Source organism: Haliotis rubra, unplaced genomic scaffold, assembly GCF_003918875.1.
Source record: "Haliotis rubra isolate DU_JTF1 unplaced genomic scaffold, ASM391887v1 Scf115, whole genome shotgun sequence".
NCBI classification, from domain to species: domain Eukaryota; kingdom Metazoa; phylum Mollusca; class Gastropoda; order Lepetellida; family Haliotidae; genus Haliotis; species Haliotis rubra.
In genome coordinates this window covers 604703-625992 of record NW_025765059.1, presented here as the reverse complement: position 1 = coordinate 625992, position 21290 = coordinate 604703, and the positions used below count along the sequence as shown (strand labels likewise).

Genomic DNA, 21290 nt, shown 5'->3' with positions numbered 1-21290 from the left:
TCCCACTTTCGTTGGATAGACTGGTTTGCCTGCCCAGGAGCGCCTGTGCTACCAGCGGGGAACCAGGTTGTCCTCCCCAGACTATCACCTTGGAATGAGAGTCCGGATCCATCCTTCATTGAAAGACAAGACATGAAATGAAACGAAAAACCCACGAAATTTTCAAGTGTCCGCAAACATGTGCCCCATAAGACATTATTTACACATCTATTTCCATGTATACAGAAGTCGGGACTGGAATATTCTTTTCAACGTTGTTTTTTTCTTGAAAACATCAGTAAATCAAAGTAAATTGTGAATCCGAATTCTAGTTCATATCTAAATATCTACTTTTACGCGTTAAAAAGAACATTTTGAAACGATGTGGAATTTTGGACAGCGTTGATAGACAATGTTTATTTTGAACAAAATTGTCACGATAAAAGCTATTTATTTTATTTACTAACAGAGATATGTTAAATATATGGACTCTGGTGTCAATCATTCAAATTAATAAAGCCACACTCTATACACTATTCAATTGAACATAAACAACAATAACATGTCATTGGGGGGGGGTTTTTTTTATGTTTTCTTATCAGTACAAATATGATAAGAATCTAATATATCGCACTCTTCAAATTTAATGTTTTCAAACAAAACTGAAATACGATAAACTGGCGGGCCGATGAGAGCATTCCTTATTTGTCAGTGTCACAATAACTTTTGATTCAGTAATAATTAGCAACAATCTAAAATAAATGTGATCATGGCAACTAGAAATATGACATGTCACCATCATGGTCTTAATGAGAACTACAAATGTAAGGAACGAATTTTCGTTGTCCACGTGGGTACTTTTATCCACTGTCCGCTGTACATTGAACAGAATTTTAAAAAGAAGAAGAAATGTTTGCTATATTAATCTGCGATAAATGACTTCATTGAGAGGCATTTAGAAGTTGGATCAATAAGGAAGGATGTCAATATATGGGTGAACAACTTCTTTATTACATTGAGAACGACGTGTCGGTGTAGGTTCTAACACCGTTATCAAGCAAGTGATTAGAACCAACACCGAAACGTCGCTCTCACTGTCATATGGTCAGCATTCCTTACGAAAGATAACCTTTTTAGTCTTTATGGCTCACGAAAAATCCATTTATGTTAAACCAAGGCAATTGCAAACCGTTTGAGGATGATGGTATGTATTTTGCTGTGTGTCACTGATCTAGCATTTAGACTAACGCTTAGTCTCTGGATATATAACATTTTGATTGTAAGACATAAACTCATGTAAATTGAAAAGGAGCCCCGGAGACCAAAGATTCAGAACCTGGGGAAATACAGACTTGCTACGTTTAGGGACCGTTCATAATTTATGGTTTTTGTTGTTGTTGTTGTTGTTTTTGTTTTGTTTTGTTTTTTTGTTGTTTGTTTGTTGTTGTTTTTTTTGGGGGGGATGATGATGATGTTTATGGAGAGGCATGTACAATGTGAATGACCCCCCTAAATATTATTAAATATTATGGACAAAGTAAGTGCCCCCTCCCCCTGCATGTCATGTACAAAGTCAATGCCCTCCCCTTCCATATGTTTAAAGCATAATTTTTAAATATTTATATGTAAAAAATTGCTGACCCCCTAGAAACGTGTACAAAATTGATGACCCCCCACCACCTCCCCAGAACAAAATGGGTGACAACACACCACACCCCCACACACCCCCTTAAAATCATCCTCATCCTTCTTTCTCTCTTCTTCCCCCCTGAAGAGGTGAGGTGCAAGTGAAGCATAAGGGAAATGAGTGTAGGAAATGTCCCCATCAGGACAATTCCCCACCAGGACAATTCCCCACATGACATTTCCCCATCTTGACATTTCCCCACACCTGTTTTGTAACCAGTAGGACAATTCCCCACATATCATATAATTGTAGTACAATAGATGCGATGGGATTAACTAATCTTGAGAGCATCTGCATCAGTGTTTGGTGCTCACGTTTCCCTGAAAGGATGTTTCTATATTATCTGATCCAGAACACTTGGAAAAAAAGTGCAGAATCTTGGGTTGTCTGAACTCTACAAAGCAGATGAGAACATTAGAACCTACTGTTTTATGTTGGATGCTCTTGCTTTCCTACCTGTAGATGACGTAGCCGCTGGTTTTGACTTCATAATCTGAGTGAGTGAGTGAGTTAAGTTTTACGCCACACTCAGCAATATTCCAGCCATATGGCGGCGGTCTGTAAATAATCGAGTCTGGACCAGACAATCCAGTGACCAACAGCCTGAGCATCGATCTGCGCAATTGGGAACCGATGACATGTGTCAACCAAGTCATCGAGTCTGACCACCCGATCCCGTTAGTCGCCTCTTAATGAACTGAGTGAACTGATTATATAATTATATATATATTACTTTTTAACTATATTAATACAATATACATATACAATCTCAGCTTGTGTTTGTTTATTATTTGTGATGGGTGTGGGGAATTGCCCTACTGGTTACAAAACAGGTGTGAGGGGAATGTCAAGATGGGGAAATGTCATGTGGGGAATTGTCCGTACACCAAGGGAAATCAGTCAATTACAAACTGGTGAAATCAATTCCATAATTTATGTAGGTACACATTACACAAATTAGAAAAAATAGCATTCTCAGAAAGTATTCATAATTGGCTGACAGGAACCAAAGTGTATGCGACTATGATGATAGAAATATATCAATAGCCATGGTAGACAACGTTAACACCAACAAAGGTTAGGAGCATTCGATGGCGTGATACATTTTCAGAGACTAAATCTTGGTTGAGCAACTGTCATTTCGTGATGAACCGATATTTTAGTGGTACACCACACACAAAACAGATTCCCTCCCGTTGCAAAGGGCAATAACTCGAGTATATCAAAATGGCGTCCGAAAAGAAACAATATAAGGAACTCACATTTTACGAACAATGTTCAGTGATCTCAGAGCAATCATGGGTGTGATTCAATGATGTTTATGGTCAAAAACAGATTTTTCTGAAAAATACGAAACCAAACCAAAGCGAATATAAAGTAGGCCTTTCTTCACAGCCCTCTAGAAATGGCTAACGTTTCACTGAAAGTAAACTTCGCTCAAATTTCTGTTGATTCGTCCAAAAAGGTTATTGACATATCGAGCAAATATACTTATGGAATCAATACATTCAAAAGGATTGTAGGGGCTGTCACTATAATCTTCACGGACAACGAAAGCAGCTTTGATGCGCCTTGTAATGGTATGTCCTTAAACCTACTTTATTGTGTTCTTCGGAAATCATAAATGTATTGTTGCCGGCACGGGTCCTACAGCTACACTACCCAACGTTTCTGTATACAGAAATGTTCTCTAGCCACAATATGAATAAAGAGTCGTTTGCCCATTGCGCACTGCCATTCACTGTCCCTTTGACTCTGAACATGGCGTAATGTTCTTCATTTTCTGCACTGAAACTGTCATGCTGTTATATGATATGCATTCCAGCATGCTAGATAAAACCAGCTGACACAGTGAAATACATATAGTGCTGTTATATTCTGAGATGCACAGTATTATCCCTCTTGCCCAGGCAAACCAGAACTACAACTTGAACAAATTTTGACTTGGGTTGAAGAATGTTGACCGTGAATGTACTGGATACTGTATTCTGGCAGATTTCTGTATACTAAAACACAACTGAAGTACATATCTGTAGTACCTGTGCTGACAACCCATTCAGCTGTGCTTAGTATATGATAATTTACAGGAGACTTGATCCTGATTTCTTGAAACAAACTTATTCTGAGGTTTTACTCAATTTTTAAGAAATCTCGGCAAAGTGCTTGTCCTGAAATAAACTGAAATCTGTATTAAAATCAAAATACTTACCATGCTTACTGTATTCTATGATTGCACTGATAGTAATTCATTGCACAATTTATCAGTATTGGTCAGCTAAGTACTGCCAGTCAACATTCTTTACTTTTGTGTACTTGTTGCAGAATCTGAAACACAACACCTGGATAAGACAACATGGAAGAATATTCCTGCTTCTTTGTCTGTGTTACCTACTCCTGCATACACACAGAGCATGGACGTGTCAAGAGGAGGTGTAGGTCTGAGTTCTCACAACAGCTTGCCTCACTGCTATGAAAACATCCAAGGCATGGAACAAACACATGCTGATAACATGGATGATTCCTTGGGAGACAACATCACTGCAGAGAAGAATCAAGAAACCTCAGCAGTATCATCCCATGCAAATATTACTTCTATTTGTTCTGAAGGAGAAACAATATATATCAAGAAAGAGCCAACTTCACCATTTCCAGAAGAGTTTGATGAAAGACTGGAAAAAAGTGTTGATGAACATCCATCCAATGTTGGACGGATAAGTGGGAGACAGTCGCAGCATTTAAATGGTAAACAGTCTGATGTTTATTTTGACAAGAAGCCTCCTCATGCTGGGCACAAACCCCAATCAAGTTGCTATGTTTGCTTTAGAGAAATTCAGAGCAAAAGAGAATTTATTTTTCATGCTAGGGCACATAAAAATGTTTTAGGTGGTGGAGAAAGCTGCCCTATATGCCTAAAATCATTCACAAGAAATGTCGGTTTAATGAGACATTCATCCCTGCATATTACAAGTGATCTGTACAACTGCCCTGTCTGTGGAATCAACATTGTACAGTTGGATGGCTTTAAGAGGCATTTCCACAAACGGCATCCTGGGTCTTTGTTCAAACTGAAGTGCTATCTTGCAAACCTCCGTCATCATACGGTGAACAGAATGGCATCGCAAGATTCAGCAAGAAATGGCCAAATGGTAAGCTCCGCATCAGAGAGGAGAGACTCTCAAGCTATGCAACAAATGGAAAGTGAACCGCATACAGCAATGACAAACAATGATTCAGAAGATTTTCAGAACAGACAAACGTCATATCATCCTTTGTCCCAGGGAAAATCCAGCAATCAGATGATGCAGCTTCAGGTGAATGCTGAGGGCGTACAAAGTGTGAATCTGCTTACTGAGCATCCACAGTGTCCAGATACCACATCAAGTGGATGCGACTCTGCTGCAGTAGAATTTGGGTCAGAAGAAGATGTTCATGTGCATAAAAATAAAACAAGTCCTCGATCATCAAGTAAATCTAATGGTAAAAAATCTGCCGTATGCTCCTTCTGTTGGTCAGGAATGACAAATATGGAAGACTTCTTGAATCATATGGAGGCTCATAAGAATATTATGAAGGTTCCTCACACCTGCCCAGTGTGTCTGCATGAGTTCAGTGACAAGATGAGAGTTAAAAGGCACGCATCCAAACATGTCCTAACTGCAATGTTTGCATGCCCATTTTGTCCAGTACAGATTGCTAGAATCGATAGTTTACGGAGACATGTAAGGAAAGTTCACCCAGCATATGCAGATAACTTCAGAGTAGAAACAAACTACGCTACGCCCCCATCAGGTCTGGTAACAGTCACAGAAGATCTCAGTGTTTCAGCTTCTTTGGATGCAAGTGCTTCCCAAAACCAAACAACAGAAATTGAAATTAAGAAGGAATGTACCACTTCATCATCACCGATTTCTGTACCTCGGAATGCAGCAAACTGCCCATATGAGACTGACCTTCCCTCTGAAGGGGCTACAGAAGGGCAGACATACTTCAACACACCTACTGGGTCTACTGCTGGTGCAGACCATCAGGATGGACAGGGTAACTGCTCAAAGAAAGAACCTGAGTTGTCATGGCAGGAGAATTCAGACCAGCAGCACACTCAGATAAATCCTTTCATACCACTGAATGCTGACAATTCATCATCACCAGTTTCAGTCTCATGGGGACATACAGCTAACGTAGTTTCTAGCTCAGGTAGATTACATACACCAAAAATCTTTAATTCTCCTAAGCGAGGGGGTTCTAGACCTCAAACAGACATGAGCAACGTTTCCATGGATATAAAGTGTGACCCAGCACAGTTTCACAGCCCAAATTCAGCAAAGAAGAAGGGTAAGAACAACAAACAGCTGACATCTACATGTTTCTTTTGCTCTTCAACACTAACAAACACTCAGGAATTTCTTGAACATGCACGACTGCATGCCAAGGATGACAAGATTACCTGCCCTGTTTGTGTCACTGACTATGCCAGGAAGCTCGGACTTGTCCGACACTCAGTAAACCATGTTCCAAGTGACGCTCATGTTTGCAGTGTCTGTGGTACATCATTTGCGCGGAGAGACGTGATGCTGAGGCATTACAGGAAAGTGCACAAAATGTGCCTCAACTACTTCCGGCATGCGACACGGAACCCAGACAGTGGGGCCACAGCAAACAGCCATGATCATGATGATTTACAGATACTCAGTTTTGATGCAATCACTGCCCCCAATATCCCCCCTCTGCCTGGTGATGGGGACATGTCCCCTGCAGTGATGGGTGTCGCAGATGATGATGACATGATGTACTCATGTGGGCTGTGTGGGGCACAATACCATGATGCTGTCAGTCTCCAGGAGCATGTGCAGAACCACCCACATGATATCTAAGTTAGGCTCTTCAGGATAAGGACTGAACTTCGGAATTAGAACTGCCAGACTCCTTGTTTTATGCAAGCATCTTTAGTTAAGAGTTCTTTCGTTATGGTTTAATGTACTTTTATTATCTAAATAATAGTGTTGAAAATGGTTCACAGTATGAAGAAAATTCTTTCTATAGCTGTCACTAGTGACAAAGAGTATATTTTTCAATGGCAGGGGTAGCACAAAGTTGTAAATTCAGGTTAGTCAAAACAACTGACAATTAGATTGTTTTAAGTTTGTTAACATGAGGCAATAATGTACGCAGTTGTACTGCACATGCAGTACATATGTGATGGTCATCATGAATGAAACACAAAGAATATGTTGCTTGTATTGTAGGTCAAATACCTCTTGTTGTCACATTTTGTTGACAGTAACCTGTGACATCATTGTTGCCACATTGTACCTGTGACATCATTGTTGCCACATTGTACCTGTGACATCATTGTTGACACATTGTACCTGTAACGTCAGTGTTGACACATTGTACCTGTAGCATCATTGTTGGCACATTGTACCTGTACAGGGCTACAGATAAGGGGCGTACAGGCGTAATGTACGCCTCAAAATCAATTAAGTACGACATAACATAAGATTTCAAGCGTATCGTGAACGCACATAAATACCTTTGTACTTCTTACATTTAATTTCCGTGCGTATCGTGCAAATGGAAATCTTTTTCGGATAAATACTTGTCAAGTTTCTTTTGCGAAACACGATTTGACACATGAGGAAACCCCGACAGTAGGAATCCCTTGCGTTGCCATGCAACGATATGCGTCACTATTTTTCGATTGGCTAAAAACTACACTGTTCCTATTTATATCCAGTCGGACCTGACATTTCGCGCATCACACGGTCTCTCAGTTATTTCTCAAGCGTCTTCAAATACAAATACATGGTTGGAAATAGTGATCGATGAATCGACCAGACAAACCACATCCCCAACTCGCTCACACAAAAACATGTCAGTACTCCTTCAAAATTCTCAGTACACCTCCACTTGCAATATGATGTGTAAGTACACTCAAACCCCCAAAAGTTATCTAGAGCCCTGCCTGTAGCATCATTGTTGGCACATTGTACCTGTGACATCACTGTTGACACTTTGTACCTGTGACATCATTGTTGGCAACATTGTACCTGTAACGTCATTTTTGACACATTGTAAATGTGACATCATTGTTGACACATTGTACCTGTGACATCATTGTTGACACATTGTATTTGTAACATCATTGTTGACACATTGTACCTGTACCATCATTGTTGACACATTGTACATGTGACATCATTGTTGACACATTGTATTTGTAACATCATTGTTGACACATTGTACCTGTACCATCATTGTTGACACATTGTATTAATGGCATAATTATATTTATGACATAATTGTTGTTATTTGCTCAGTACTTGGGACATTCTTGATTTCATGTATTTTCTCTACTGTCATGTGTTTTGTTGTTTTCATAGCTCATGGTCCAGTAATAGAAAACAATATTCTTGTCTATATGCAAGATAGCTTCCAATGTTTCTGATACTGATGTCAGATTGTGGAGATCCTGTCATTGGGAAATCTTCAAACAATACATTGTGTCTTATGTATTCTTGAATTGATGTACAGCATCCGAGAATCCCTTGCGTTGATCTGTGTTGTTCAAGCCTCAGGTGTATAGTATATTTTAGTAACACAGACTTGTATTTATTTGACAGCTTCAGCCCTGATAAGTGATATTTAGAATAACTCCATGATTGATCTCCACCATATCATGATAACCACTTCTAATTGGAACAGCTAATTTAGAACCTACATAAGTTCAGAAGCTCATATTTATAGAAAAGTATTGTTTTCCCGGTCATTATTGGTAGGCAATATAAAATAATAATGTGTATGTTACATGAAGAAAAATTGTGGTTATATACAAGATACCAAGTATGTGTGACAACAGATTTGGGGCTTAAACATTATAGAAGTTGAGTTTCAAATTTTGTGGACAACAGAGAGATTAAACTTAGACCTGATTCTATTTCGGACTGTTTCATCCTATTTTCTACTTCACAATTAACGGTAATTTTCAACATTGAAAACATACTATGTTTATCTCCTAATACACTGTTACTTTGTAATATCAATACAGTTTTAACAGATGACCTGATCAAATGAATACGTGTTCTTTCAAATTATTTCATAATAATGAAGTTACTGTTTATGTGAGTGTTACTTGTGTTGTTGCATATATATGTATATCTTACGCACTTATATTTGTGTATAGCAATTTTACAAACAGACAATGACCAAGTGATCAAAAGACAAGAAACTTCTTTTGAGAAGAAGATACTGACTGCGATTTTCAATGTTCAGCTGAGATATGACTTTATGAGAGTGGTTTCAGAACCCGATGGGGCTTACAGAATTTCAGGAACATTCTACTTTACATGTGCTGTATGTAATGTTAAGTTCAGATTTGAAGCCAAATATTCAATTGTCTGTGTCCTACTAACAGTTCATATGTATGTAAATCTATTTACAGATAAAGTATGTGTACATGGTGAAAACAAACAGTTGGAGAAATCAAAACAGTAAGAGGAAGTAATGTGATCACCATTATGCAATGTTATTAAGTTTATGCATCAGGAAGGAAGCCTAGCAGTTCAACTGACTGTTCATGTCAAGTACAGTTCATCATCTTTATTATGAACAAATGTCCTCCTTGTTTCATAGATTTCTTTACAGTGTTAGTATATAGCTGTATCAGGCACAACTTGTTTTAAATGTATTTTCATCCATGATGTTTGTTTTGTGAAGATTGTGGCCAATTTGCCACAGTGTATGTAGATGATGGGCAGTACACTGGCACATGTCCCAGACGAGCAGTCACCAGGGTTTATTGGCAGTCCTGCAAATTGTAGTTTTGATATTATTGTAAAGCAAGTATGGGTGTTTGTTCATGCTATCCATCACTTGTTTTTCTGGCCCTGGTGGATGTACGACTTAATATCCTTGACTGAAATGAGGAACCTTTGGTTGTTCATATTAATGAACTTTTACAGGGCGTTATTTCCACAATAGGTTGGTTCTCATATTGAGAGACCCAGTTAACACTATGTATAGGAAATGTTCCATTGTGTCTTTAACTTTGACACTCTTCATCCAAAATACATTCAGACTCCGCACAGAGCTTCATTGTGTCTCCTACTTCTGCTCATGTCATCCAGCAATAGGTTCCCACAACATATTGTTTGTCTGGGAGTAGCATCACGTGAGCAGAGAGAATGACGTCATGGACACTGCCCGTCTCAAGTGTCACGCCCAACAAGTAGTGTATATATGCTTCAAATGTTGGTACACTGTACATTACAATTTACATGTAATTGTAGCATATTGTTAGATTCTCAGTGCAGCAATCTGAAGTTCAGTATGGAGTGGGGCCAGTTGTACAAAGCGATCTTAACGTTATGACCGTTGTAACTGCCATAGTTCAACATCGACTTATGACAGTGTTATCCCTACGACTGCTTCTGAAATGTGTCTGCGTTATATGTGTTGTGTGTGCTGGGACAGCCCTGTACAAGTTACATGTATTACAACTATACAATTGTTGGTAATTCGTGTTTTATATGGTATGTAATTATGTAGTGAAAAATAAAATGATATTTTTTATCTTCAAAGCATTTTGTTGACCATTTTACTTCACAACTAACAGTCAAGTGTTCCTTGGGCTAAGTCTGTTATGGGGTTGTGGAGTAGCAGAGTTGTTAAAGTGTTGTTTCTTCATAATTAAAGGAGGCTTACGTCGCATTGAAAATTATAGCTACCCACTGGATCACTGGTCATCCATAGTACGGCCCAGAGTCACATCAGTGGTAGAAGTTAGATGGGCAACCTTCGAGACTGCAATCTTGTTGCACAACATGCATGTGTGGAGTTATGAGGGGTAGTTTGGGATGTATCGACCCTATATACTAAATGTTTATGGTAGAGCAGGGGAAAACGTGGGTATTTTTAACTACCTTTTAGTGATTCTGCTATTTATTCAAAGTATGCTTTTTGAGCATGGTTTGATGGACAAAGTAGATTAAGTGACATCGTATCCGGCGATGTGTATCGTTGCTCATGATATCTATCACTGGTATGTTGCCAAGTGCTGCATTCAACAACAAACGGGTCACTAGTTCTGTTTTTGTAGCTCACCCAACTGAAACTGTCCTGAGCCTAATAGCCTATGTCACGGCCTTTTTCCCATTGCGAGTCGGGAGTCGTCCAATGGGCCTAACGTTGTCTCCTTGGAAATCACTGAGCCAATGAAGCTGGAACTTCATATACATGTTCCCACCACGATGACGTCATGATTTGCATAAAAACCAAATTACAGGTCTTTCAAAGCCGACCGTCTCCGTGGAGTAGTAGACAGTGGAAGGTCTGTGGTTCCATCCCCACTCTGGTCATTCCAGAATGTGTTAAAACAGTTAGTTGTGTGCCTATCTGAGGCTCTGCATTATAGTTTATTGCGGGAATAAATACGGAGTGGTCGGCTGAACATAAATATACTGTGAGTGATGATTGTGTATCCATTTTGGTATTTCAGTCGGTACAAAGTCGGCACTAGTCCAGACATTAAAACAAACATGCATGCCCGCACGCACACACAAACACAATGTCACTATGTATGAAATTGCAGTAAATTGCAGTTATCTTGACCACATCAATTTTTTTACCTCACTTTACCTCTTTCTACCTGCGATATTAACAATGTTGGGCTACTTTCGCTATGAAAACTACACAAATACAGCCATAAATCAGAGGGAATGTCAGTACACTTGGTTACAAAACAAGTTTAATTGGAAATACAGCAGTGGCTTGCTTTACTGTTCATGTTGTTGTGCCTCTAGTTCAGTTAAAGTAATTATAAATGGTACACTTAATTGGTGACAAGGTCATAGATGATAAACTTAATGAGTGAAGTGACATACACTTTATTTGTGTTAACAAACGTTTAAGGTCTTTATACCAGGAAATTAAACATTTCCTAATCCCAATTTTGTCGTCAATTTATGTCTAAGAACATGGTGTCACTTGAACGCATCCAGTCTGAAAAATGCTAGGAAACAATTCCATCTGAAACATGAGGCTTTTGACTGAAGGAAACGTACATAATGGTGAATAACCCAGTTTCGACAGTATCGTATTTAGGTAGACATGGGAGCCACAGTAACTCTGAATCTGTAAGGTTGTATAATCGAGTATAGATTGGCCATTGTTGTTAGAAAAAAGTTCTTTGAATGCCAGAAAGGCAACCCAAATTCACTGTAGCGAGTTTAACCGATGGTGCCTAAGTAATTCAAAAATGTACATAACCAGCAATAGGTTCATGATTATCTCAACAACAGAGACTCAGTATCGCAATATTTCACACATGTCAATACATGTATAACTATATCGTCCAGACCAAGAGGCAATTAATGAGCTTCAGACCGCAAGGCATAATGTCTCAGTATTATCGGTTCTATAGGATATGCATAAAGATTGTGAATTTCGTGGACCGTCACTATCGAACCACTTGAGTCGACAGACAGTAGCAAGAAGACTGAGTGCTGCTGGTATCAGAGCCTATAGACATTCCAGAAGGACATTGTAAACACTACGGGTGGTTTTCTACTGCCATGTATGACTTATCGGTTTTCTACAGTATCCTTGCTGCTAGTGTTGAAGAACCTTTACTAATGATTCATTAAACAATAGCAAGTGGGATTGGTTTTATACAAATAATATTTCCACACGTATACATTTTCGTTTGACCGTGAGTATAAAACTGAATAAAAGCCATTTTTATTTCCAGCTTTCTGTAGTCCCTATAACTAAACATGCACTCTGCATCGGGTTTTCTGCTCAAATTGTATCTACACACATAGTTACAGTAAAACTGTGAATTAAAACATAGATGATTTTACTAGGAGATCTATGCAAAGATGTATATACGTGAATCTACGTCTTTGATCTATGTGATTTTACAAATTGTGTGTCAGATTGGTCAACGGCCGTCTGAGAAAACTACAATAGTCGAATGACTTCAACAATCATCAGCTATGACGATGCTCCTAGTGTTTCATGATTTCAACTTTACGGCACAATTAGAATCGAATGACGTCATTGATGCCGTCAGAGAGACGTATAGACAACATTCGTGAGAGTGAACTCTGATATATCTCACCGTATGGTAATAATTCCACTTATTGAAGATATCACTGTTTAATAAATATTCAATGTTATAACACATTGTGTGATAAGATCGCGTGGTGCCGCACGTATGACGTCATAATGGTTTACAGTTATGAAGTCACAATGCTGATACCTCTGTCACAATGGTATACAGACCTTGCTTGACTTGCGGAAAGCTGAGATTCATCACACTGTAGGCAGTTTCTATCAATTTATGTTGAAGAGTAATAAATACTAAACCAGCTTCTGCGAAATGCCATTTTTATCAAACTCGTGAAAGATTTAGTATCATTAACTCTCTTAATAAAAATGGCATTACACGGAACGTCGTTTAGTATCCTCTATTTATTATATTAATTGTTTTTAATTCTTTTTTTTAAATAAAACATAAATTAGCTTAAAACGTAACGTAACATTACTTATGCGTCGTAAAGCAATATTCACTCACTCAATCGCTGATGAAGGCGTGAGGGGTTCTCCTTTTGAAAGAGGCTCACCAAGACAACAGCCTGGTTCCCTGGGTCTGTTGCGCCTGCGCTAACGCTCCGACACTGAGCGTTAGCGCAGGCGCAACAGACCCAGGGAACCAGGCTGACCAAGACAAGTGCCCGGTAGAGACAAGTATGTTAGAGTTATGCCCCTTGATATATTCTGAGATGCGGAAACAAATTTGACGACAAGCAGGAGTCGATGTGTCATGTATTCGTGATGATCCAGTTTTGTTACAAGATATAACCATATACCAGGTACGTGGCAATACATGAAAATAAGAGTTGTTTGTACTGTATCAGTGCCGACATCGTAACATGCACCCCGCCTGACGCTAGCAGACTATGCAAGATGAACAGTTGAGCTGCAACAGCAACACTTGAACACAGAACTGATGTCGGTGATAATGGGCACTGTGCGCTTCTCTGATCAGTATCTGTCAGGATTAGTGTGAAAAATATGTATATATAATACATCGGCTCATTTTCTTGGTACTGACGTTTTAATATTTTTTTCTGCAGATAATAAAATTGAAAAAAATAACCCTACTTATTTTGGTGCTTCCTTTTTTTCATTAGGCCTTCAGTACAGGGTTTCAGATCAGTTTTCTAGAATATGGCCTAAGCCTATTCGACTCATTGTGGTTCAAAATAGCTCCATGATGATTTTGCAAAATTGGTGCAGATACCAAAAATAAAGGAAAAGAAAGAAGAAAATACCCAACACACAGTTTCACACTCTGAAACATGACCCTTGAAGATCTGGTCTTCCAGCAACCCATGCTTGTCATAAAAGGCGACTAACGGGATCAGGTGGTCAGGATCGTATCCCAATTTTGTAGATCGATGCTTATGCTGTTGATCACTGGATTGTCTGGATCAGACTCACTGCCCGGTATTATTTGCAGATCCCCGCCATATAGCAGCAATATTGCTGCATGCGGCATTAAACAAGGAACAAACAAACAAACAAAACCTGCAACATTTAAGTTGGAATCTATCTACAGGGGTGGAAATAACTTTAAAATTGCTAGTGTACTCTGGTACAGTGGAACATGTAAAATCATTTGCCCTGATAAGTTTTCCACTATACCGGCCGTTTTCTTGTTGATTTTTTAAATATACAACATTATTAATATTGGAAAGTCAAGTGGACACCGGGTAAGCGTGATATATAAATTTGCTTTCCCAACAGAAAAAAACACTGGACTCGGATGTCGGGCAATGGGTTATTTCCACCCCTGATCTATATATAAACTTAAAATACTCTACAGCTTACTACAGTACTATAAATACTGCATTTGTTCAGATGTTTTCAATACAAAGGAAACTGTGCAAAACAAAATCATGACAACTAAATTGTTTTGCTGATTACTGGCAACGGAATGCTTGTCCCTTTTATGAAAAGCTTTCTGTGTGCTTGCAGCATAGTCCCAAATGTATTGAAGCTGTGTGTTTTGGTGAAAGTTTGTTCACAACAACTTATGTTCTGTCTTGGTTCAAAGGAAAACTTTCTTGACAGAAGTTTGCTTGTTTAGCACATTCAGACTGAAACTGATCATTCGGAAAATTGCACTAAAGATTTGTACTGATGCAAAGTCATTCACTCTCTGTCAGATGTATCATGGTCTATTATGCATTGTCTTGAGATTTGATTCTTATCATTTTTAAAGAGAGCTGTAGTGAACTTTTTGTGGCTGGGGAGGCAAAAGTTTCGTAGCAACTGCAGTGAGGTTGCAAAGTGAATGAGTCTACTGACCGATACAATTGTGTACATGAAAAGCTCTGAGAACCCAGTTCCTGCCATGTCAGGATAAAAATGAGTATCGCAATGTCATAGAAATAATGCTGAAGATTTTGTTCTTGTTTCTTGTAGGCAGGTAGTGCACTCATGTGTGTGTGTGTGTGTGTGTGTGTTGTTTTCATTATAATTGGCTATCATAAGTTAAATAATAAATTTAAAGTTAAGGTTTGAAATTTTTAAAATTGTACAAAAAAGTTGAAAATGATGGAGGATAATTACTGAAAACACACTCATTCTATTTTTTGACAATCCCAAATGGATTTGGTATTATCTCACAAAAAATATTTAAAAAAATGTAATTTAAGAATGGGTCTGGGTAACATTACAGACAGTGTGTAAATATTCTCGTTCTAAATGTCAGGACTGTTGTGAGACATCTTTATAATTTTGTGAAACAATCCATATATCAGACTGAAAGACATTTCAGTCTGCAGTTATACCCATTTTCTTGGACTTGGATGTGTCAAATCCTGGTGACATCAAACTGACAGTCCAACCACAGCCAACACATGCTATAGTCATTACTGACTGCTGCCATACAGTTGGAATATTGCTGAGTGTGGCGTAAAACTAAACTCACTCACTCACTCACTCCTGATTGTCTGGAAATTGGTTTTTAATCACATGAGTTCCAAACAAATTGAGACTTACTCAGCGACAAGCATGTTGTCATACTCGGTCGCTTTGAAAAATACAACACAGCACAGGTTAGAATTTGTATCAAGTGTAATCACCGAAAAGCTTGTATAATGCTGTGAAACATGAACGATAGAAACAAGTATTGATTGGCCTGACTTGACACAGACACAATTACAGTTCAGACTGTCACTAATTTATAGTCACATTTTCACCGAGGGAAGCAGTGATGTCTGTATGCCTTCGAGACACAACACCCGTTATTATCCTATGATCTTCTCTCATGTGTGTGATGTATCATCACGTGATTGAACTGTGGTTACAATTTGCGAAATGTCTGTCTTACTATAAAATTATTATTGACATTTGTGTTGTGTTGCCTGATGGCTGGATGAGATAGTGATGTAGTTGAGCAGGATATGTTGACCAAGGGTATTTCTGACCCCAAGCAGTTCCATTATATACCGGTATGCTATGTCAGTTTGCAAACCTGAAAAAAAGTTGGACTGTTTCATAGAACAACATCGAAAAATAAAGCCAAGGTCCTTCTTCGTAACCTAATGTAAAAAATGAAATGATTTGGTCCCTAGATTTAAAATAAAACAGCTGCAATCCTCAAGGTCACCAGTGGGTGAGTGAGTGAATTTAGTTTTACACCACACTCAGCATTATTCCAGTTATATGGCAGCAGTCTGAAAATAATCGAGTCTGGACCAGACAATCCAATGATCAACAGCATGAGCATCGATCTACTCAAAGACACCAGGAACCACTCTATGAAGGACAGAATGTGTGAGCAGTACATACTCCACATTTCTTGTCATATTATGCCATTATTATGCCTTGTACACATATCATGCACTCTGTACTTACTCTAATATCTGCTCAGTTTCTTAATTAAAACTATACACAAAATATATCTGTTTCAGCGTGGGAGCAGTTATAACAAACTTAGAACAAGTATGTGAAATAAAACAAAATTGATAATAGATACTAAATACAGCCGGGTTATGTTATTAAAATAAATCTGTAATATACACAAGGAAGTATTTCTATTTTTGGTCTAAAGAGTGCTGTACAGATTACTTACAGATTGGTCTAGATGTTGTCAAGGGGTGCTGACTGTCACATTCAGTTCATTGAAGCATACTCTCCTTAACATCATAACTGTAAGCTTTCTTTGACTTTTAAGCTGAAATATATCTGGTCTTTAGTTTAAAGGTCTTCATGTCAAAGTCTATGTGTTAATGCTCCAATGGATCATTAATGAGATATTTGTATGCCTGTAATTAACAGTCATATAAACAATATTAATCCATTTTGATTTCAGATACAAAGGAAAACACCAGACCCTACAATAATGCTGGCCCAGTCAAGTAGTGCAGAGGTATTTTTTGATAAAATTCGTCAGGAACTAAGAGTGACCAGTGTTCATCACTGTAACAGCCTCAAGTCCCTGGGTAAAATCATTGGAGCAGTGACTGTGGCATTTCTGGAGGAAGAAGCTAAATATGACACTGGTGAGATGTTGTTTGACTTTTTGAATGTCTACTCGTATATTGTATTATTCTCTTCCCACAGAGGTTACTGAAGTCATATCTTTCTACGTACCTCTGTTCTAATACGTCCATATTTCCCGGTTCTCGTAAAATCCCCTAGTGGCAAAATATCGTAACACGAATTATCTCCCTTCTTTCTATCCAATCAGAACACGTGTTACATCAACTTAGATCCAATAGGGCGGCCTCCATGGAGTTAGTTCATCAACAAGCGAAAGATAGATTGGGTATTTCATGTTTAACTGAAAATCAGAAACGAGCAATAGAGAGTTCCGGAATCAATTGACAAGATGTTTTGTTGATGTGACAAGCGAGACATTTAATGGCTTACTTGTCTGTTTACAACGAGGGAAATAGAGACGCCATTGATCCACCATTACACGACTGAATTCTGTCTTGAAGAAACGTTTGCGCATCATGCAGGGGAAGAGGTTCTAGTTTTCCCGACGCCTACAGATATTACCGATGCTTTGTGAAAGGTCACTTTTAAAACAAGGTCGCTGATTGCACAACTAAATCTGATTGCAACCAATCTCGAAGCCTGAACACTCGCACCATGAAAGGGCCGTATTAGAACAGATGTACGAGGGAAGATATGACTTGACTAACCTCTGTGGGAAGAGAAAGATATTGTATGGGTTATAATTTAGCTGTTGAAATTGTGAATGTACTGAATGAAAACAAACCAGTAGCAACATCAACATCTTTAAGCAGTTTCTATTGATATAAATCAGTACAAAACCTAGACTGCACAGCATCACTTGTTTAAAGGTTGAGCTGTGTATCGTGGCCTAAGTGGCGAGATGATATATCCCGATACCAGTTTAATGAGGCGAGACGATATATCATGAAAGTATTGGCAAGGAACCTGCAGCGAGATGATTATCATCAAGATACAATGGTAGCGATACGATACGTATCCCAATACTTTACAATTTCTAATAACAGAACAGATATGATAGATAAAATGACTGAAACTTTATTTGTTATACAGCAGAACTTGCGTTCCATTCACACACACTTAAAAAGCTGTTCATCTAATAAAGTTTCAGCATTTAATGCTTAAGAAAGTCAAACATATTCAGTATACCTTGATCTAATATATATAAATCTGAAAGTGAAGTTTCCCTTGGGAAGTTGTGTTTCTACACCAATGCTTTCACAAACAACTCAATGTAATTTATATCAGCATTCAGAATCACTTAAGTCTGCTTTCTAAATTTTATATTCTCTTTGTTCTCTTTATTAACAACGCTAAGACATTGTTCATAGTTGTAAATAAAAAGTGTTATTTGTCAAACAACTAAAACATATCTGCATATTTCAATTACTTGATGACAATTATTCTCAGTTCACACTCTGTGACTTATACACCAACTCCTTTGTTCATGTAGCAGAGATAACAGATGCAAACAAAATCCTTTAAAGTTCAATTAGTTTTTAAAAATCAGAAGAATTTCAAAGAGACTCCTTTCCCATTCCTAATGCAATATTCCTTACAACTTAAAGTAGTATTTAAGTTGTATTGGGATATATCGTCTCTTGTGGCGATACATCGATGTATCATGGACCCTCGCGATATAAATATCCTGATATATTGCCTAAATGTGTTTTGTATCGATGCACTCGTATCGCGTAGCGGACGATGTAAACATTGATACTATCGATGAATCGTTACACCACTATTTCTCAAACAGTCCAGGTAAGAGATGTCCTTGTGTGTTGCAGATAATGCTGATGAGGTGCAGAGCTCGGATCAGGTGTCTCAGTTCCTGCTGGACCGAAGCAAGGTGTGGGGCGGTATCCCAGCCTCCCTCTCCCTAATCCCCATGCCAACCTCTTCCAAATACGGAGATGCCACCCCACAGCAACTCAGTTCTGTTTCCCAGACAGAAAATGAGGTGGAAAGTATTCCACAGGTGTCTCCCAGGGTGAAATCAGAGTCAGGCAGCTGTAGCAGACATGCTCCTGGGATTGTGTCAAGTGCCGATGAGCTTTGTGAGTCGTCTGTTCATGAAAAGAAGAGTGAGCGAGATAGTGCACAGCCATTGGCAACTGAAAGTAGGAAGCCTTCTTTAAAAGACATGTCTAGTTTTCCAAGAAAAGCGGTTGGTGGACCCTGCTGTGACAGGTACCACGAACACTGTAGGTCAGTTGAGGCATCTACATCTCATCTCAGTAACCATGGAAACATTGAAAAAGATTATAAGAAACTGTCAGGTCCACCGGTGTCAAATAGTGGTTTCTCTCACAGAAAAACTTTAGGTGGTAAGGATGACTTGACTTTCTATGACTCTGTTCCAAAAGAACTGACTCTTTGTCATTCTAGTAATAATGAACATTCACAGAATGCTGCTTCTAAACAATTTGGTCACATTTTGACAACTCCTCAATCATTTATGACTCATGATGAGCATATTGAGTTACGATCCCCTCACAAGACTATCAGACAGTGTAACTACATCCCGGAGGAGTCTCAAGGCCAGGACAGTCTAGATTGCAGGCATGTAGAGGATGTGCTGATTAAGGCTGAAGTGTTTGATGATTTGTGCAACTCTGGGGGTGACATGGAGGACTCAACTACAGGAGACAACAGAGATGATGACAGTGATGATCATGATGAGGATATGGAGGACTGTGATGTCAGCATCCAGGGAAACAGTGCCCCATTCAGGCAGATAGATCTATCTACTTATGGTGTTGGAGAGATGGATTCCCCCTTCATCCAGCCTTATCCCACTTCTGTCCATGGTGAAACAACATTCCCTGGGGTCCCTTCAGCAGGGTCTGTGCTGAGATGGAAGAACTTTGTAGCACATGGAGAGCCTGTGCACCATATTGACTCTTCATCCTTGCATGGGCAGACGTCAACTTTCCTGCCTCAGTACCAGTCATCATTGTCCAGCTTGCATTCAAAACCCCACAGAAAGAAAAGCCCAAGCTTTCCAACATGTGCATTGTGTAATGCTGAGATTAGAGACAAGAATGACTTTGCAGCCCATGCCTCCTTACACAGTGTTGACTACCAGCAAAACTGTCCAGTCTGCCTTAAGGTCTTCTCGAACAGGGCCAACTTGTTGAGACACGCTTCCTTGCATATCTTGGGTGCGTTGTACCAGTGCCCAATTTGCTGTAAGATGATCAAAAGGGGAGATAACTTCCAAGTGCATATGAGGAAGCAGCACCCTGGTCAGACAGTCAAGATGGGCAGGAGTCTGTCAGGATTTGAACCATGGAGCTCCAAAATATTATACTCTGGCACCCCCAGCTCAGCAGCATCCGAAGCTACCACCAGCTTGTGTATTGACAGGTCCAGTGGCAGCATGGGAGTCCGACCAAGGTATCTGTCAGAGGGCGATGTCAGCAGAAACAGAGTGCAAGCAGACTCCAGCTGTAGTGCACATACTGAAGCTCCTGATTTCACTGATCAACCCACAAGGGATTATTTGTGTATTATTTGTGCCAGTAGATTCATGTCTTCCAATTCCCTTGCTATACACATGCAGGATGTACATGAGAAGATCTCCCTACAAAGTAGACCTCGACTGAGTGTGCGGTCCCTGTCCTCAGAACACCCTGCTGACCCTGCGCAGCCACCTTGGTCAGCCAGTACCAAATCCTCAGTGGTGGACGAAGGTCCACAAATAGATCTGACTGATTAGCACAACAGCTTTTGTTGGCAACATGTTACGAATAGAAATCTCATACTTCCATGGGCACATGGTAGTGCCAAAAGCAGCTGGTCCACCACATTGGTGCAGGTTTTGATTCCAAGGAACATCCTGTGTGTAGTGTTGGTGTGTCCATGATCTGGCCCTAGTCTTGTTGTCAATCTTTATGTGAACATTCACTGAGTGAAAATATGTCAGAATATTTGACAATGCAGAGATCAAGATTACTTGTATTAAGTGTCAGTGGTCTGATTAAAACATGATTGAATTTAAGTTCCTTTTGTCTTAAGAGCACATTGAAAAGTCACATCTTGTTTAATAAATATGACTTGTTGGTCTGAA

The 21290-nt window shown here is 39.1% G+C and overlaps 2 protein-coding genes across 2 annotated transcripts; both read left to right on the top strand.

Annotated features, from left to right (window-relative positions):
* The first annotated feature begins 2886 nt into the window (after positions 1-2886).
* LOC124254357 (zinc finger protein 668-like) lies at positions 2887-7108 on the top strand. Its single transcript, XM_046688277.1, has 2 exons — positions 2887-3246; positions 3989-7108. Exons 1-2 carry the CDS (start codon positions 3072-3074, stop codon positions 6535-6537), a joined length of 2724 nt encoding a protein of 907 aa, XP_046544233.1. The 5' UTR covers positions 2887-3071; the 3' UTR covers positions 6538-7108.
* A 6321-nt stretch (positions 7109-13429) lies between these two features.
* Positions 13430-21290, top strand: LOC124254306. The gene is made up of 3 exons (XM_046688226.1): positions 13430-13536; positions 17049-17238; positions 19006-21290. Exons 2-3 carry the CDS (start codon positions 17079-17081, stop codon positions 20937-20939), a joined length of 2094 nt encoding a protein of 697 aa, XP_046544182.1. The 5' UTR covers positions 13430-13536; positions 17049-17078; the 3' UTR covers positions 20940-21290.

Bases quoted from the DNA above. Each gene is read 5' to 3' on its own strand.
- LOC124254306 (XM_046688226.1), top strand. From the start codon at position 17,079: ATGCTGGCCCAGTCAAGTAGTGCAGAGGTATTTTTTGATAAAATTCGT. The intron at 17,239-19,005 runs GTGAGATGTTGT...TGTGTGTTGCAG, and splicing joins AGAAGCTAAATATGACACTG to ATAATGCTGATGAGGTGCAG.
- LOC124254357 (XM_046688277.1), top strand. From the start codon at position 3,072: ATGGCTAACGTTTCACTGAAAGTAAACTTCGCTCAAATTTCTGTTGAT. The intron at 3,247-3,988 runs GTATGTCCTTAA...TACTTGTTGCAG, and splicing joins CTTTGATGCGCCTTGTAATG to AATCTGAAACACAACACCTG.